The sequence below is a fragment of the Seriola aureovittata genome, chromosome 17 (genome assembly GCF_021018895.1).
Source record: "Seriola aureovittata isolate HTS-2021-v1 ecotype China chromosome 17, ASM2101889v1, whole genome shotgun sequence".
NCBI lineage: Eukaryota > Metazoa > Chordata > Actinopteri > Carangiformes > Carangidae > Seriola > Seriola aureovittata.
Window position 1 is genome coordinate 17,706,417 of NC_079380.1, and position 17,739 is coordinate 17,724,155.

Genomic DNA, 17,739 nt, shown 5'->3' on the forward strand with positions numbered 1-17,739 from the left:
CTTGTATCGCCTTGCATATTCAGCCCTCTATATTGCTCACAGGGCATGTGTGTGAATGACGGTTATATTCTTTGTATATTTATGGCATAAATTAAATGTGAGAGATTAGAAGTCAGCGCTGTGTTGAGATAACCTGCCCTCATTGCTTCGCTATTCTCTGCAGTCAATGAGCCTGGCTTGATCAGGCTCGGTATTAAGAGTCTGCTGCCTGAAAAAATACAGTATAAATAAAACCAGACGAGAGCAGTTAAAAAAGGGCCTTTTGTTACCAAAAATAAAAAAAAAGAAAGAAAGGAGATGCAAATTTGTTGTCTGCTATGACAAAGTACAGTGCAGCTTCAGAGTGCTCTGCTTTCAGTTGGGATCAAGGTAACACTTTGTTTGAGGAAAACACAATCAAGCGTGTCTGTTTTCATTACAAGAGAAAGTAATGCTTTGTCAAACTTCAGCAGTTCTTATGAGCCACGCAGCATACAAAACAAAAACAAGAGAGAGTGGATGTACTTTGTGCACTAAATGTACTTTACTGTGTGTCGGGATAATGTGACATTAAACACTTTGAGGCAGTTTGTAAAACAAACTCTAGTATAAAATACTTCATAAATACAGTGATAAAGTTCTGTAGGACCAGTACATACCACACAAACACACTGGAGGTGTCGCTGGAGCCAATCTTAGCTGACAGTGGGTAAGAGGTGGGGTAGTCACCAGTTAACAGAACCTGCATGTGAAAACATCTGATTTATAAATGTAACACGATCTAGTTTTTGTCTCCCGAAATAATCAATGACCAATTTTGGCTATGCATAGTTTACACACCTACAATATTAAGTATATGATGCACTACACAGCACCTTTAGTTTATGTGCACTATTTTCCATGTCAAAAAGAACACACAAGGACAAACATGAACTGCAGTGCACGGTGGATATGATTTTTTACAATCGCTCTTTGGTTCTGGGCCAAAGGATTTTAAAGTTAAGGTAAGGAAACAGCATTTGATGACATCAGTCAGTGGAGGGACTATTGACACAGTTAACACCCATCTAACCTAATAGTCGTCTTCCTTGTTTAAGATTTCAGTTTCCCATGACTTTGTCAATGTAATAAATGCTCCTGCTTCATCGACTGGAGCTTTCTCGTGCAAAGTGTAACTGAGACACTAATGGGGTTACAAAGTAGATACGGCAACCAAATTACTTGCGACAGGAAATGGACTGGATCTTAAATATCAACAACGTTCTGTGATCAAAGGAGATCCAAAAAAAGGGAACACTGTCAGAGCTTCTGTTTAAATATGAATGAGAAAGAAAAGTGAACCAATGTTAATGAAAGCACCTCTGTAAAAGATAGAGATGATCAAAATAGCACAGGAAATACTAAAGAAAAGCCTGTGTTCAGTCACTGTTGGTTGAGAAATATAATAGCTTTTAGTGTTGTCAAACTGCATCCACTTCATGAAAGTTTTTGCAGCAGGAGTCACAGACCCATGACCTTACACACTCTCTCAATACCTGGCTCGGAAACAAATCTTGCACGACCCAACAACCACACACACACATACACACAAATACCTGCAAAACAAGAGACTATCGATCTTCCTTTGGACAGTGAACGTATTTAGTCAGCACTGCAGCCTTGTGGAAACAGGCATGGCGGCCCGTTCCCCTACAATAGATGGGATAATGAGCAAGAGTGTGTCAGCCAACGGTGCTTTACGCTGCGGTTTCATCAGTCAAAACTACACACCCAGGCAATTCAGTGCTTACACAAACAAAAGGCTCTTCACTTAAGCTGTATTTCTGTTCTCTATATTGTGTGCAGTATGCAGCCAGGTGGACACAGTACAGTCCAGCTGACAGAATCTTACTATATTAAGGCCCTGATGCGGGCAAGAAAATAAACTTTATTCATATAGAGAAAAAGCACATGAAAGTTATAAGATCAAATATGGAAATTCCATATTTTACACATTATGGGAAAACAGTGAAATTAACTCTTCCACATTATACCCTATACTGAAACAGCTCTCACTTGCCACAGCAGTTTTTGTAATAAATTCAAATGTACGTAAAATAAATTTCTTCTGTTGTTTGAGTGTGTGTATGTGTGTCGTTTCACTTGCCACTATTCTGCGTATGTAGTATAAATGAGCATGTGTTTTCATCAGTCTGTGTGTGTGAGATTTCACTGTGTGAGCTTTAGTTTGAATTATGGTCTTTATGGACCCTCATAGTTTAATGCTGACATGCAGTAATGTAAGAAAAGATGTGTTACAGTGACTGAGTGCAGAACTGTACGTGACTCCACTCCACACAGATTCAATGAAGGTGCTGCTGTTCAGAGGTTTAATTGGATATATGCAAATCCAGAGAAACTTTAAGGGAAGAGTAAAAGGATTAAAGTGTATTATGGAGCAAAGACTATGAAAATAGGAGTACACACAGACTGTAGCTCACAAGCACACATACATATATAGAAAGAAGACACAAACAACTCCATCTTTTTCTCTTTATCTCCTTCGGAGAGGCACACGCGCACAAGATTAAAGGATACGGATGGCATTATTTTATCTTTTTATCATTACCAACAAATCCCATGAAAAGACCAAGACCAACAATGGATTCATTCTACTAACAAGTACTGTTTGTGCAGCCATAGTCTGATACAGCCCATGCCTCTGTGATGTATAACTTCATTATCATCCGGAAACTATTAAAAACACATTAAACAAAAGCCATGCCGTTGCATATTGGTGACATTTTGCTTCACTGTGATGAAGATAGCAAATGTAGTTTAATCTTCTCAGAAGTATAAAGAGGCAGCACATCCCTGAGCATACTCAGTGATATCTTCCCGTCACAGAGCTCCTTTTCAAATGATGACAATGCAGCTAGAGAGTTGTTTCAGGATAAATCCTCCTGGCCGAGTTCATCATAGTGAAGGAATATGTCACCCAACGCAACTTTATGCTTCTAAATGTGTTTTTAATAGGTTTTGGACAACACAGGCGTAAGCTCTATCTGGCTTTGGCTACACACATAATAAGTGTAATAGGATAAATTAAACTTTATTCAAAAAATAAAATAAAATAATATCAGATATTTGAAAACATAGCATCAAACTGAGTTCTACAGAAAAAAAAGATCTGTGCTTTAATAACCTGCTCAGACTTCAAAGAGGACAAATAAGTTGTGGAAGACAAATTTCACAAAAGAAAGACTGCAAAGAGAAGAACAAAGGTGCAAGACTTGCATGAATTTCCTGAAACGTCTTGATAACCACCATCAGGCACAATTTCTCTCTTTCACAGCTGGCCACTGGCACCATGGCAACTCACCAGTTTGAAGAAAGGGAGAGAATGAGACAAACAAATGAGCGCATGAGACTCCACACTCGCGCTGAATTACCTCTTAAAGGAAAGACGCATAAAGTATATCAAACGGGAAAGGTAATTGGCTGAGGCAAATTTCTCGGTACATGTGAGGGGCTGAAGCTGGGGGCATGGTGTTTACTGATGGCTGCAGGGAGGCAGGCTGGGGAGAGGGCTCATAGTGTGAAGTGAATGGCATGGGCAGAGAGGAGAGTTGATGTGCCACTGAGTGTAAAGCTGGCCTGGCAGAGGGAGCGGGGTCTGGCATGCTAATCGATCACTTGAGACAGCAGGATAGCGAGAGGAGATGAAACCTTAGATGTTGTCGCAGCCATGATCAGATACAGCCGATGTGCCACTTTGTTGTGTTGCATCTGTCTCCAATTTCATGTTTAAATGGCGCTATCACAGCACATAAGAAACAGTCTCTCCTTTGTGTTGGACAGCTTTGTATGCATAAAAAGTAACTGGGGCTCATTATTTTCAGTTTTTATTAAAAAAAAACAAAAAACACTGCAAATATTTTTGCGTTCATGGGGAAAAACATCAATAATACAAACATCTGGGGAGAAATCTGATTTTTAACTTTGTTTTTTTACTTACTAAGAGGGACTGTAGTGCAAAAATCATCAGCTTGTTTGTGTATTTTCATGGAAGTACGTTCGGAGCTGTCAGCATCACAAGAGGGCCTAATTTCCTTAAAACTCTAGTAAACAGAGTCCTTATGCTGCAGAAAATCTAACAATTTCGGGTGTGTATGGGCATTAAATATGTCTGTCTAGTTAAGTTTTGTTATATCTACATCGTCAACCACCTAGCTCAGGCCCAGTTGGTCCATCTAGTCACTTTCTGATACTGAGTCACTGTAGCATCCCGTTTGTCCTGAAGAAGTAGCGCTGCTCAGGAGGTGTATTCAGGGGCCGACTGAAGGGATGTTTAAGGCTGGGAATTTGACACCATCCCAGACCAACCTCACAAACCATCAGACTGCTGGTGTTGTAGGCCAACCCTATTTGAGACAAGGCTAGTTACAAATTTGGCCCCTATGTTCGTCTGGGAGGAAAGTTATCCAGATAACAAAATACAAATGTTTGTGACTGATCATCAATTCTGGAAAAAAATTATGTTCAATTTACAATTTTCACGATTGCATGTTATTACAGGAGAAAGTGGAAGCTACATGTGTACTTTATAGTCATAGCAGAAATCCTATCTCTCTCTCTCTCTCTCTCTCTCTCTCTCTCTAAAGGAGGGTAAACAAAAATCATGTGACTGCTTTCTTAACTCTTCACCTTTCCAACCACTCATCAGCAATTATTACTGTTGTCCATTATTCAAGGCGGCGGTCTGACAAACGCAGGTGAAGTCAACTAATTCCAGCTTGTTATATTATGGCTGGTCAAGTTGACTGTTAACAGCACAGGCAAAAACGACCACAGGGAACCGGGTAATGTCCTACTTCTCCAAACGGGCTGAGATATAACCTCTTGTACTGTAAATTCATTAAGGGCTGAAGCTCTCGGCAAGACTGGCAAGTAAACAGAACAGAATAACAGAGCATTGGCTATTTAGCAATAGGAAAACTTACATAAAGCTCCTTTAAATCTTTCTTGGTCTTTAAAAAATTCCGTATTTTTCTGTAAAAAAATCTCTAAACGACAGTCTTTAGGGTGACATATTTATGTATGTTTATATATTTAAAAGCACTGGCTAGTTGTATTTTAGTAATAAAAATTATGGAATATCAACATATTGCAACACAAACGTACTGCAGTGTTAACCTAAATTAGTTACTATACTACTCTGTTGTACTGAAGACGAATCCCGGCATTGGCCCACACTGGCTATTTTTAACAGTGCTGCTGTTTTTGCATTTCATCTTAAAGCACAGAAACACAGTCTCATCAATCAGAAGGCTGCAGGGTGAGAGTGCATCAGCACTTATGGAGAGGCACAACCTGACACTGGCAGCATAACAAGGCTCTTTGTTGATGCTTCGAGGAAAAAAAAACACTTTGATTTCAAGTTTCTTATTTTACACTTCAGCATGCCTGCACACGCCTGTCATTACTTCTACTGTTCAGGCTAGGTTTGAGGATTACAGACACATTTGAGTCCCAATTAAACATTTTTGAAATAATTTCTTAAGGTTACTGATCACACAATTCTGGCACTTCTGTATGTTTGCAGCAAGAAACAGGAGGAAATTACCTGATGGCTGTGTTAATATGCTCTGTCAAGTGCACCACAAAAGCCCACTAGACATGATTCATATAGAAACGCCATCGGCAAAGCATCTAGGCAAAGCAGCTCTCACATCCTGCACGTCAAACCAGGGAACAGCAAAGTGGGAGAGCCTGAGAGTATGTAAAAACAGTGAGATGATAACAGCGTCAGACATAAAGAGAAAGACTGACAGAGACATTTTGAGTGGAGTTGGAATCATCCTGTGAGAGAGTGAGGCAAATCAAAAATATTGGTTTCTCCTGATTATTTCTGGATGATAACAGTAGTAAGTACAATACTCCTCCACCCTGCTGACAGAACTTGCTGTATGTGACAGGCTGCAGCTACCTAACCCCCCCACCCCCCTCATCTGTTTCTTTGCTCCTCAGGTGTTGAGACGCCATGCTCTGTCGCAGGCTAATTACCCGTGTCGCTCTGGGAGGAGATGAGGGGAGATCCCAAAGCGGAAGTGACAGCTGTCTTTGCCACACTGCAAACTGCAGTGGGACCCTCCCCTCCTCTCCCCTCAGATCGCTAAAAGTGCCGGTCTTACAGACAGAAATGATGTCATAGTCTCCACCTCACTTACAGTAAATCAAGGAAAGATGAGAGACAGAGACTGTACTCCTTCTCTTGTTCTTTTATCACTACCGCTCTGCTTCTACATGGACCTGTCTTTTACTTTTCTCTTCATGACTCAGTGTCTACACTGCTACCACCTCTCATATCAACACTACAACAGAGCAAGACAATGTTTGGAGAAACGGCTAATGCGTAATGCTCTTAGTGAAAGATTGTAAACAGAGTGAATTATGTGCAGAGCAACAATGGTCCTTTTCAAAGGAAAGAATGAGTACCATCAAGTGAAATGTACTAATGGGAGTTATGTGAAGAAATACAATTTTATAACTGTTTCAAAAGATTACATATTGATTAGTTTCCATTGTTGAATCAGACCTACAGTTAAACCATGTGCCTTAAAAGTTGTGTCACTTTGCAGCACTCATAGCGCCATTAGGACATCCATCTGACGCTCAGAGTAGTGTTCTGACTTTCACAGCTTATGATTAGATGGTGAGTAACGTGAGTCTACAGCCACGCTAAAAGCTATGTGAAGCCAACAATATTAGGCCGGATGGCAGAGTTGATGCTACTGCAATGAATTCTATTGTACTACCAGGGAGTAGTAAGTTGAGTAAGGACATAATTCATCAAAATGACATGCATCACTGTTCCCTGATACAATGATTTACATGGCCAGCTAAACCATCTGTTGTGCACAGTGCTATGTTTGAATTTCCCTGCCTTCTATGCAAAACATTTTCTAAAAGAAGTTTATAACTAGGTAGGTTTCCAGCCACATGTTTTTATGCAATTTTGGGTTTGCTCATAATAAAATGGAGCTGGAACCAGCTGTTTCTCTTCACAAAGCAACTCCTAATGACAGCATTGGATGGAAACATGCATTAATTCTCTTTTTCTTTTGCAGATTTCGTCAAAATTGAGTTAAGATTTGTGCTATATTTGGATGGAACCTCACCTACTACATAGTTACGGTATAATTTCAGCTACACAGGTGATTGGGGTTGAAGGAGCAACAGGTTGATAGAAAAAATTAATAATTGCAAATGTATAATAATTACAATTACATCAATAGAATAATCACAACTACCCATGAAGGTGTGATCGTGCATCCCTTGAGAAAATCTTGCAGTGTGTGAAAAGAGAAAAGACACCAACGTCTTTGTCCAGAGACGTCTGCAGGGGAAGTAAACTAGAATCTTACTGTGAAAACACAACGTGTGAGCGTAACTGATTTGCACAGGGAAGATGGCAGCCAAAGTGACTACTCACAGAAGCCACCAGAGAGCATGAGTGCTGCCAATTAGAGCCAATTATGTGATGCAAACCAACAGTCGGACTCCCACTGTAACTACGCTCCCAGTGTGGCTAATCTGTCTATCGGAGAAAACACTAAACATATCAACAATCCTGTCCACACCAGAACCACAGCAGGCCATCCAGTGATATTAAGCTCCTTTCCAAAGCCTGGGTGGGAAAGTGAAGAGTGGGAAATGTAAATAGATACAAGCCTGAGGGAATCTGTGGGAGCACAGCCCACATAACGATCTGTCAATTTAATAGCATGTGGGAGAGTAAAAGTAAGGGATGGAGAGAAATGTTCCCTTTCTATATTCATTAATAGTCACAGAAAAGGGATTTATGGATGTTCGGCATCTGCCATTAAATGGCCAATTTACGAAGGTCATTTAAAAGAATGGGATATGTACACTGGGTTGTGTCTTGTGTGGCTGCAAAGCAAAGAGGGAATATAGTTAGTGCCTTATGAATCCTCTTAGCTATATTTTATATTTTACTTATATTTTCTCTAATGCTGAACATTTCACCAATATCAGCTCTAATGGAACGCCACTGTACACTTATATAAATGTATATACACCAGTGAAATCTTAACTGTCTCTCTCTGCTGTAGCATAAACACACACACACACACACACACGCACGCACACACACAGTAGAATATTATCGGTTGTTAGCCCTAACCTTGGCTGATATTTCTTTTTTAGTCTCTGTCAAAACTTCTACAATTTTCTAAACATTTCTGACGGTGCACCCAAAGGAGACAGGCTGCAGTGATTCAATACACCATGACACCAATTAGTGGGGTAAATAATAGCACGGTCAACAGAAGTATTCCCACTGCGCCATCTTTCCACCCTCACTGATCTCCACAGTCTGTTCTTATCAAAGCAGCTTTTCTTCACAGCCTGAAATTTAAGATCAAAGGGCAGCTCTAACTCATCAATGCCCTCACCTCTTCCCCACAGCAATGGATACAGTGTTCAATAACAAGCGCACATTATCATCAGCCTGTCTGCTCCGGCTTCACACCACCCACTGGCAGAAAGGAATCGACAGCAAATCTCGTCTTGTACAGTCATTTTCCTGACCAGCCAGCGTGAAGCTGGAGCAGTTCTGAAAGATCACGGCGCCCAGAAAATGTCCAAGGCAGAACTGGACCCGTCTGCCTTCTGAACTCTTACCACACCTCGCCAGTGTGACAATCAATAGACTTATATTTTTAGATGAAACCATCTCGTCTGTGTGACTGGAAGGCACGTTGTGTATATATGTGTGTGTCTGCTGGCATAAGGACTTATGTTCGTGATGACAAGCGACAAGGCTGTTATCACTCTGGAGTCAGTGAGCTGCAGCAGGAAGGAGGTACACAAGCTGTAGAGATGCTGTCAAGCCCTCAGGCTGAAATGGCACTCTGCAGGAAGGAGAGATAGCTTATCTGTGTGTGGCCAAAGGTGATCGAAAACAGTGTGTGGGAAAAAGCGCTCCAATTGGACCGCTGATCACTTGCAGAGCATCCAGAGAGAACAACAGAGCATTTTCATTCAACAAAAAAAGCTAAAGACAATGCTTTATGGTTTGCATTTTCATAAAACAACAGATGATTCCTGCATAGATGCCCCATGGAATCCCACATTAAATTTGGATGGAAGGAATATCATCTCAAAGAGCTGCGTATTGTACACTGACTGCAGCAGTTCTGCCTCCAGCTTGAAAGCAATATGAGAAAATAACAGGATCAGAGAGGAATAAGTCAAACTTTGACTTACCCGTGCAGTTCCTTGAGAGAAAACGAAATCTTGAGGTTGTGCCCGAGCACATGGAGCACTGTGAGGATGTCGGCCCATTGCACCATCTCACCCAAAGGACCCCCCTTCAGCACCTTGGGACTGAAGACATCTCCAGACTCCTCAGTCAAAAAGCCCACATGGACGAGAATCTGAATTTAGAAGGAAAAAGAGGAAGTCAAGAGAAGAGAGGTGCATGCTACAACACAGTGTTTCATTACTATAGTGTATAGAGGGTTTTTTTTTTTTTTTTTTAAACCCATCTCTGCACTGTTATTATAGAGACCAGGCCATTATTTTCATACATTTTGGATTTTTGTATTCAATCTCCAGTCCTACATGGTGAATAATTGACATTTTGTGAGAGTGATTTTCACAAACGCTTCAAAAGATTCACATATGAATAAATTCAGATATTTGGTATGGATCAGTGATGTCAAATTTTAAATATAATTGAGTATCTAATGAAAGCGAGGAAGCAAGTGACAGCATATTCACACCAACACAACTCTCAAGAAATACAATCGGCTGTGCATTGAGTTGAAATGAAAATTGACCTGCTGAGGGCTAATTGATATGCAGAACGATACACGAGCACTGTAATTGCTGATGGGGAAGGATGGAATTTCTAGACTGTTAAATACATAATGAAATTAGATTTTTCAACAGATGGCAGCATTTAATTTTTTTCTCAATTACTTTTGTCATGAAAATACTTTTATTTATCTACTAGACCACACATTTATTCACCAGTTCGTTTAGCGAGTCATAACTGACACTTCTTCACTTGGCCATCAACATGAACCCCTTCCTACACCTGCTTGAAAAGACATATTAGTTGTGAGGCTTTGCTTCGACTCCTACTATCTTCCAAAATCAATTTCTGAATATCTTTGAGGAGCCTAACAGACCCTGAGGCAGCCACTCGTTTAAAAAGATGTTAATGAGGTTTTGAGAGGCGTCAACTCATATTAGCATATAAACTCTTCCCATATTTCACTGACTGGACTAAATTTGTTTTCACATGGGTGAGTTTTAGATTTAAATATTATCATAATAAATGTCTTAATACCAATTTTTAAGTTTTGGTACTGATACCAATTTTTTGTAAAGTTAATAATAAGCTATTTACATGCAACTTGGATGTTGTTGGGATTGTCTTGTAAAATGACATACTCTTTTAGTCTTGACATTACGCTGAATTTACCAATTCACCACTAATTCATCACTAACCAACAACACAGAAATCGCCTTAATGTTAGAGAAGAGGAAGGCTTCATTAATCTAATTTTAAAAAGTTTTGTATTTGGACATCACTTCGTTTGATGCGCACACACATTGTTAAGGAACAAAGTAAAGAAAAACAACATAATGATAATCATTATAAAGTCATTTTATTGAAGTAGGAAAAATACATGCCTCAAAACTTGTACCGTTAGTGATGAAGACTGTGTCCAAGTGGAAGTCCAAGTGAAATCATATTTAATCATCCCTTTTTGCAGTAAAAAATATTAGACCTGCACCATTTGCTCTCAGTATCCGGGAGGGCGTGTCGCTGTCTGTGTTTGATTGACAGCAGCTGGGAGGCTGAGCGCTGAGCTGTGTTGAAGTTCCCTGTTCAACTAGTGTATTAGTTCCGGAAGGTTCAAGTGTTATTTTATATAGGTCCAGTTGTTGTGAACCTTAAAATTAGTATTTTGAGTTTTCAAGTGTTAGGTGTTGCGCCCCTTTCAGGCCACAAGTGTAATTAATATGATCTGTTTGTATCAAGTGGAAGAAAAAAAAAAATCATTATCCTATATTAAGCTGTCAGCTACATAGAGCTCCCAAGCGGTCTCTCAGGCACTGTTCAGTGTACGGGAAGTGGCTACAGCAGCAAGTCTGTACAAGAGCTGGTGTAAGCAGGAGGCGAGTTGATTGGAGTTTACAGGTTTGTAGTACTAAACGATCTCAGCACCAAGTGCACACAGCTTTGGTATGCCCTGAGGGCAAAACGTGTCAGTCAGTCACCACCTGCACTGCTTAAGACAGGCTAAACTTTATCACACTGTACTCAAGTGAGCTTGTAATACGATATAGGGTTGTACTACTTTCATTGACATGGCTGGCAGAAGACATATAAAAAACAAGTTTTGCCATGTTGTGCTGTAGAGTGCAGGCATATGACTACAGTATTTCCTGAAGGCAGAACCTAACCTAAGTGTAGACTTGATACGTAAAGAAATCAGAAAAATACCAGTAGAAAAGATCCAGTCATTCATTTTTGAATGACTGGATGTGTCATTCAATGTTGATGAATTGTCCCTTCCAATACTTTTACCCATCTCAAAAAATCTTTTAACTCCCCTCTGTGTAGCAACTATGAGCTGCTAGGTTTGTGTTTTTTCTGCAAAATGTTAGTTATTATGATAAAGAGTGAAAGACTGGGATATGGGGTATACTTGGCTATGATCAGGCAACTTCAAACTGCATTACACACTACATTCTATGATTACACACTGTTGACCAGCAGCAGCCCAGCAGTGGTGGAGCTTGTGATGAGTTGGTGGTGAATCTGAAACTGTGAGTATTTATAGTGCGAAGGTTTCAAATGTCACCGAATTTAAAACATCTTCACCAGACAAAATGAACATCAATTGATATTATATATTTGTGTTTGCTTATTTGTGAGCCAAAAGTGCCTGCCGAATCAAAGTAGGAAATCAGGTCCTTTTTAAAGAAGAACTGAAGCGTAAGTAACAGCTGAGCTCAGCTAACAAGAATCTGTAATCAATCCAAACGTGCACAGTTCTTACTACATGTGGGTCATTATGACATAAGGATTATTCATAAAGTAAATAAGTAACAGCTTGCCCAACTGATTTGTTTGACATAATTTTATTCTGAAAATTCTGTGAGCAGCAGCCTGACCAACACAGACACACAGACAGTGAGCTGCAGGCTCTCAGGTGAGCTCTGATGACCCAGTGAAAGATATTGCCTTAAGTAATAATAAAAAAGAATAAAAGAATAAGTTTTTGAAAAATGTATAATTTTAAGATTGGTTTGAGCATCACTGGATCTCTGTCATGAAACGAATACAGAGCTACTATGCGTGGATGCATGTGCCCATACGTGTGCATACGAATAAAGAGATAGAGAACAAGTTCACATAATTATTTTGGCCATCTGGCAAAAACTGTCCCTACCAAAGATAAAACTAAACCTATGCCCTTGCAGAAATAACTACTTGGGTTTAGGGTCACGTTAAGCATCTCAGAGGATGACTGGTTGGGGTTAGGGATAAGGCTTAGTTCAGGTTTAAGTAAGGGAAACACATTCTGACATGGAAACAGTCTTTGACACAACACCAGCACCAGTAGTTGAATAAGAGTAGTCTGCCCACAGGCAGACAGTGTGTTGTTATTAGCAGCAGGTGTTAGCACTGGTATTGAAGAGTAAGAGCCACAACAGCATCTAAATGGAACAAAGTGACATTTGCAGCATTTACATGATGTTTAATGTGCCGCAAATGAGCAGCTAATTAGCTATGTAGTCTGCAAACTGACGTTAGCAGAGCACTCTTCCCCAGTGAATGTTTGTTTGGTCGCTCATTCAACAAGCTAAGATGCAGGAAGGACAAGATTTGTGTTCATGTGTGCAAGAACGAAAATTTTAGCAGGAAAGCTGATGTAGGTTTTTGTTCGACGTCTGTGACCCTTGTATTGTGTAGCACGCTGCTGTCTGACCGAAAATAAGTTGTTCACGCAAACACTAGAAGTGAAGCACACGCTAAGAACAGAAAACAGTAAAGGGATCAGAAAAAATGGACAGGTTGGCCAGAGATGATCCATAAAACATCTGTCTTCTCTACAAATCAGTCCATTTCTGTTTCTCAAAAGCACTCAGAGTTTCAGCAATGGAATCCAAGCCTGCAGGGTCTGGTTAATGGACAGTAACCATTACTGTCAAACAAACCATTACAATAAACAAAGTCCTCTCCCCAGTGGGGCATTTGGGAAGAGTGCAATTTTATTAACAGAACGGGCTTTGATTTATCCAAGTGAAAACTGGCCGATGAAAGAAACTGATCAAAAAAAAAAAAAACACACACACACACACACACACACACACACACACACACACACACACACACTGCAGAATGCAAGGGTGCTGTCGACTTGTTTACAGAGAGCAAAATTGAGCAAATTCATTTCTTCCATATCTCATGTTTCATTTATGCTTTTCAGCTACTGAAGAATTGTGAAGAGCAGTGTACATGTTCTGGGTAAAACTAGATCTATAGTACAATGATCAGCCATGCATCCCGACCCCACATCACTGTGAGACGCAAACCCACATAAAGTCCTGCATACAGCATGCATGCAAATGTGTCGAAAAAGGGTCAGAAATGAATATAGCATCAGGCAAAAGAAACTTGAAATGTGCCAGAATGTTGGGTTTATTTTGTTTTTATAATTAATTGTATGCAAATGATTTGGCTACTGTATATTTTTTCCAGAGCAGCCCTGATCTTTAACAGGTGATGAATATGTATGTATGTTCTGAATACGGTGCTGACATCAGAATTAATGCTAAAAAGAAGGAGATAAACATAATATGCTGTAAGATGTAAAGAGAAGAAAAAAAATAATATTGTGAGGTCAAGTATCTTGTTATCATTTTGCTAATGATTTAAAGGGGTACTCCAGTGATTTTCACTTCCATAATGTTGAGGGACTCACAAGAGACAGGATAGTGTCTTTCATTAGACAGACCATGCCTACTAAATGCCCACTTCTGTCAAACCCCACACCTCTAGTTCACAGTCATATTTTTTTCAGACCTTGGGAAGCTCCTCTAGAGTCACAGAAAACATTATACAACTGATTTCACAGGCTGAATGGCGCTCCTTATCACGAGTAAACTGAACTTCACGTATAAAAATCAATGGCGATGAAAAGAAATATGACTAGTGCTCTGGATAATACTGCACAGATATTTCACATGTTCAACAGATTTGAAAGTCTCTCTATCTCTCAAAACACTATATGCCCCCATTTACTGCTACCTATTATGTGGGAATAAAAATAGCAGTATACTGAGTCACTTATAGTGATGCTGTGAGGTTGTTATTGTGAGCGCGCCAAGATTTTTACAGTGTTAGTCATACAGCTTGCTTGTCAGCATAAATGATCCCATATGCCAGGTGGTGATAAGGAACCTTATATTTAAGCATGTGTAGATTGGATGAGGTAGAGAACTGCACTAAAAGCATTATTCATCAAAATTCTGGCAATTGGAGTTTATTTGTCTATTGTTGATCACTGGTGACTAATAAGAAAGGTTAATTAAAACTGGTGCAAACATATTGTTTTGTGGGTGCAAAGGTCTAAGATTTGACAGAAAGGGTACCATCAATCCTTTCAAAGCAGCCTAGTGCTAAAAGGCTGGTTGTTGATGATACAATCGGAGCTCTGAAGGCTGAGTTTGTTTATCTTTCCACTGCCCTCCATGACTGTTTTGATGGCCAAATCCTTTTTGCTGGCCTCATTGCTGTTTATGGTTGCAGTGCCGGCTGCGTACATGGATATTGTCTATGTAAGGCAAACACAATATTGAATATATTGATCATTTTAACCTCCCTGTAGATAACTATTTGAAGCCTCCATCCAAGCATGCACAGATTTCAAATTCTTAAAAACATCATCCTATGCTCACCTAACACATACGCTTTCTACTGTCAGAAAATAACTGAGGGACATACTTTATCTGCTGTTAATTCCACTGCTGTATGTAGCCATCCTACTTTTATGCCCTCAGGTAAATTTATTACCAACTGATATACTGTACCTGTAACTATCTCTAACATTCAATTAAAGAAAGCTTGTGCTGCAAACTGTAGCCACCTCTGTAACCTAATCTTAACCTACTTAAACTTACTAATGTTCTACCATTTTGCACACCTATGCACACCAATAAGAAATTTATGGCCAAGATTCACAGATGATAATAAATTGGATATCCTTTTCATTACTGAAACATGGCTGGATGCAGCTAATGCATTTACTCTTGCTGAAGCTTCAACACCCATTTACACTTTTTTTTTCACACAGTGAGGCAGGATAGATGGAGTTTTGCTGTTGCTGTCATTTTCTCAAATTGCCTCATTTGTCGCCAAATTTCACTTGGTGATGTACACAGCTCTGAATACCTTGCCTTGATTATTGAAGGTGATGTGCCAGTTTTATCTGTGTACCGGTCCAAAAGGTATGACTGTGAATTTCTGCGTTTGCAGATCTATTATCTAAAACTTGCTCAGATTACAATAAGGTTGTTATAAGTGGCAACTTAAATATTCATGTTGACAGCTCTGCTTCCATGAATACAGCTCAGTTCATGAACCTAATTTATTAATTTGATCTAATTCAACACATTACTGTTACTGCCAGGGACTTCTTTTCCACAATTAAATGTAATGATTTTGGAGATTTTTTTCAATTAAAAACATTCTTATCAGGGACAATATTCTCCATAATCAGTGTGATTCGGACTTTGGTTTTATGACTTTGGGCAAAATCACCCTCAAACATTTCTCCATGGTGGACCCCAGTGAGCTTGCTGATGCTATGAGTCAAATCCAATCATCCATCTCTCCACTTGATCCGTTTCCATTTTGTGCCACGTTGCAGGTGATATGTTTACCACTGTTTCCTGCTTGCTAAATACTGAAGGTTTTCATCATTCGTTAAAGACGAACATTAACACATTACATTTGCTGTTTCAAGGAGATCCATCTCTGTCTGTCTGATCAATCGTCCTTTACCATCACTTACCAAGTCAAAAACCTCAGAGTTACAATAGATGCTGACCTAAATTTTCATTCACACTTTAGCCACATCACCAAACTATTATCCCAGAAATATCTCAAAAAAACATAACTTCATCTTGCAGGCAGATTCAGAAACTCTTGACCATACCTTTGTTACCAGAAGACTAGACTACCTTTTAACGGTCTTTTTGCTAAATCCATCCAGTGGCTCCATCTTATTTAAAAAGCAGCCACCCATATCTTAACTAGAGCCAAAATGTTAAGGCTTGGCTTCAAGGTTATGGTTAGAATAAGAAATAGGGATTGTGATACACAATAGATAATGATTCAGGTGATGTTGATGAGGGTTTTTATGTCTGGAGTTACCTATTTTCTGGAGATCAGAAACAAAGTGAGTTGAATGATTGGTTGAATTACTGACTGTGTCAACCATCACTTGTAGAGCTTAACACGTGGTTATTTTTACCACTGTGTTCTGGACCAAAAAACACTGAGCAGCCTAAGGCAAAGAAGACATGTCAGAGGCAGCAAGAGAAGAACATTTCAACACCATACAATTCACTATGTCATTAACACATGAAAACAGCCACAAAAAAGGCAAAAATAACTGCAATCAAAGAATGAAAGTGTAGTAGTTTGGAACACAGGGTTGGCACTTTGCTGTGGGTGTTCTGCACAATGTAGGACTATAAAATAATTAATGATAGATATTGAACATTTACTGTGTATTTCCTAATATGGAATCCAAATTGGCCACTACAAGGATAAAAATGTTTTGTGAAGAAAAAAAGAAAACACTTTTCTGGCTTAATTACTTACATATAAGGAATATATTGTGAAGCTATTTAATATATACACCAGGAGGGATCTAATGTCATTGACATTTCATCAGACATCTGCTCCAGCAGCCAGCAGTCTTTAACACTTTGTGATAATGTCCATGTAAATGTCAGCAGTGAAAGTGCACTAAAGCCAACTGAGGCCTGCAAGGAGCTACTCTCCATCATTATCTACTTATGTTGGTAACTCAACATACTGTGATTCACACAGAGAAGCTGAAGATAAAAGAAGAAAATGTTAGTCGAGCAAATTTTGACAGCTGTTCTTGGAAACTTAGTAGCCTGGCATGTGGGCAATAAAGGACTGTCTAGCTTGTGTAGAACCGTTTGATCCAAAAAAATCCTGTGCTAAGAGTTGTTTTTTTTCTTTAATGACTAAACAGATGGATTTACATCAAATTGGGAGATAAAGAATATGTTTCCAGGCTTACAGAAAAATAAGAAAGAAAATCTGTTGAAACTAAGAAAAGTGCTTTTTACTGGCTCATCCTCTGCAGTATGTTAACCACAGCCCTTTGAAAAGATGAAACCACGACACAAACTTGTTCACTCGTCCTGAACTTTCATCCTCCAGTGTGTGCAGATGCATATTTGTTTGTGGAAATGCCTCATATTCACCCTTTTTTGCTCTCTCCAGAGGTTGCGGAGCTTGTCATCCAGCCGTCTAGCAGCAGAGGCCCACTGCGCTGCCAGCCTGCGTATGCGTCTCTTCATGAAGCTCAGTGATTCCTTCCCGGTGCCCACCTGCTCCAGCAGAGTCCCGATGTCAGACTGGAAAACAGCCTGGATGACAGGAGCAATAAAAATCAATGGAAAGGATCA

General features: G+C 39.6%; 1 protein-coding gene across 1 annotated transcript in view; it reads right to left on the reverse strand.

The window, feature by feature from the left end:
• Positions 1-17,739, reverse strand: part of LOC130184481 (alpha-1,6-mannosylglycoprotein 6-beta-N-acetylglucosaminyltransferase B) — a 55,077-nt gene that overhangs the window by 15,758 nt on the left and 21,580 nt on the right. The window contains exons 7-8 of the mRNA XM_056400411.1: positions 17,536-17,700; positions 9,250-9,419 (exon numbers count right to left, since the gene is read on the reverse strand). Coding sequence (XP_056256386.1) covers positions 9,250-9,419; positions 17,536-17,700 — 335 coding nt within the window. The remainder of the gene's footprint in view (positions 1-9,249; positions 9,420-17,535; positions 17,701-17,739) is intronic.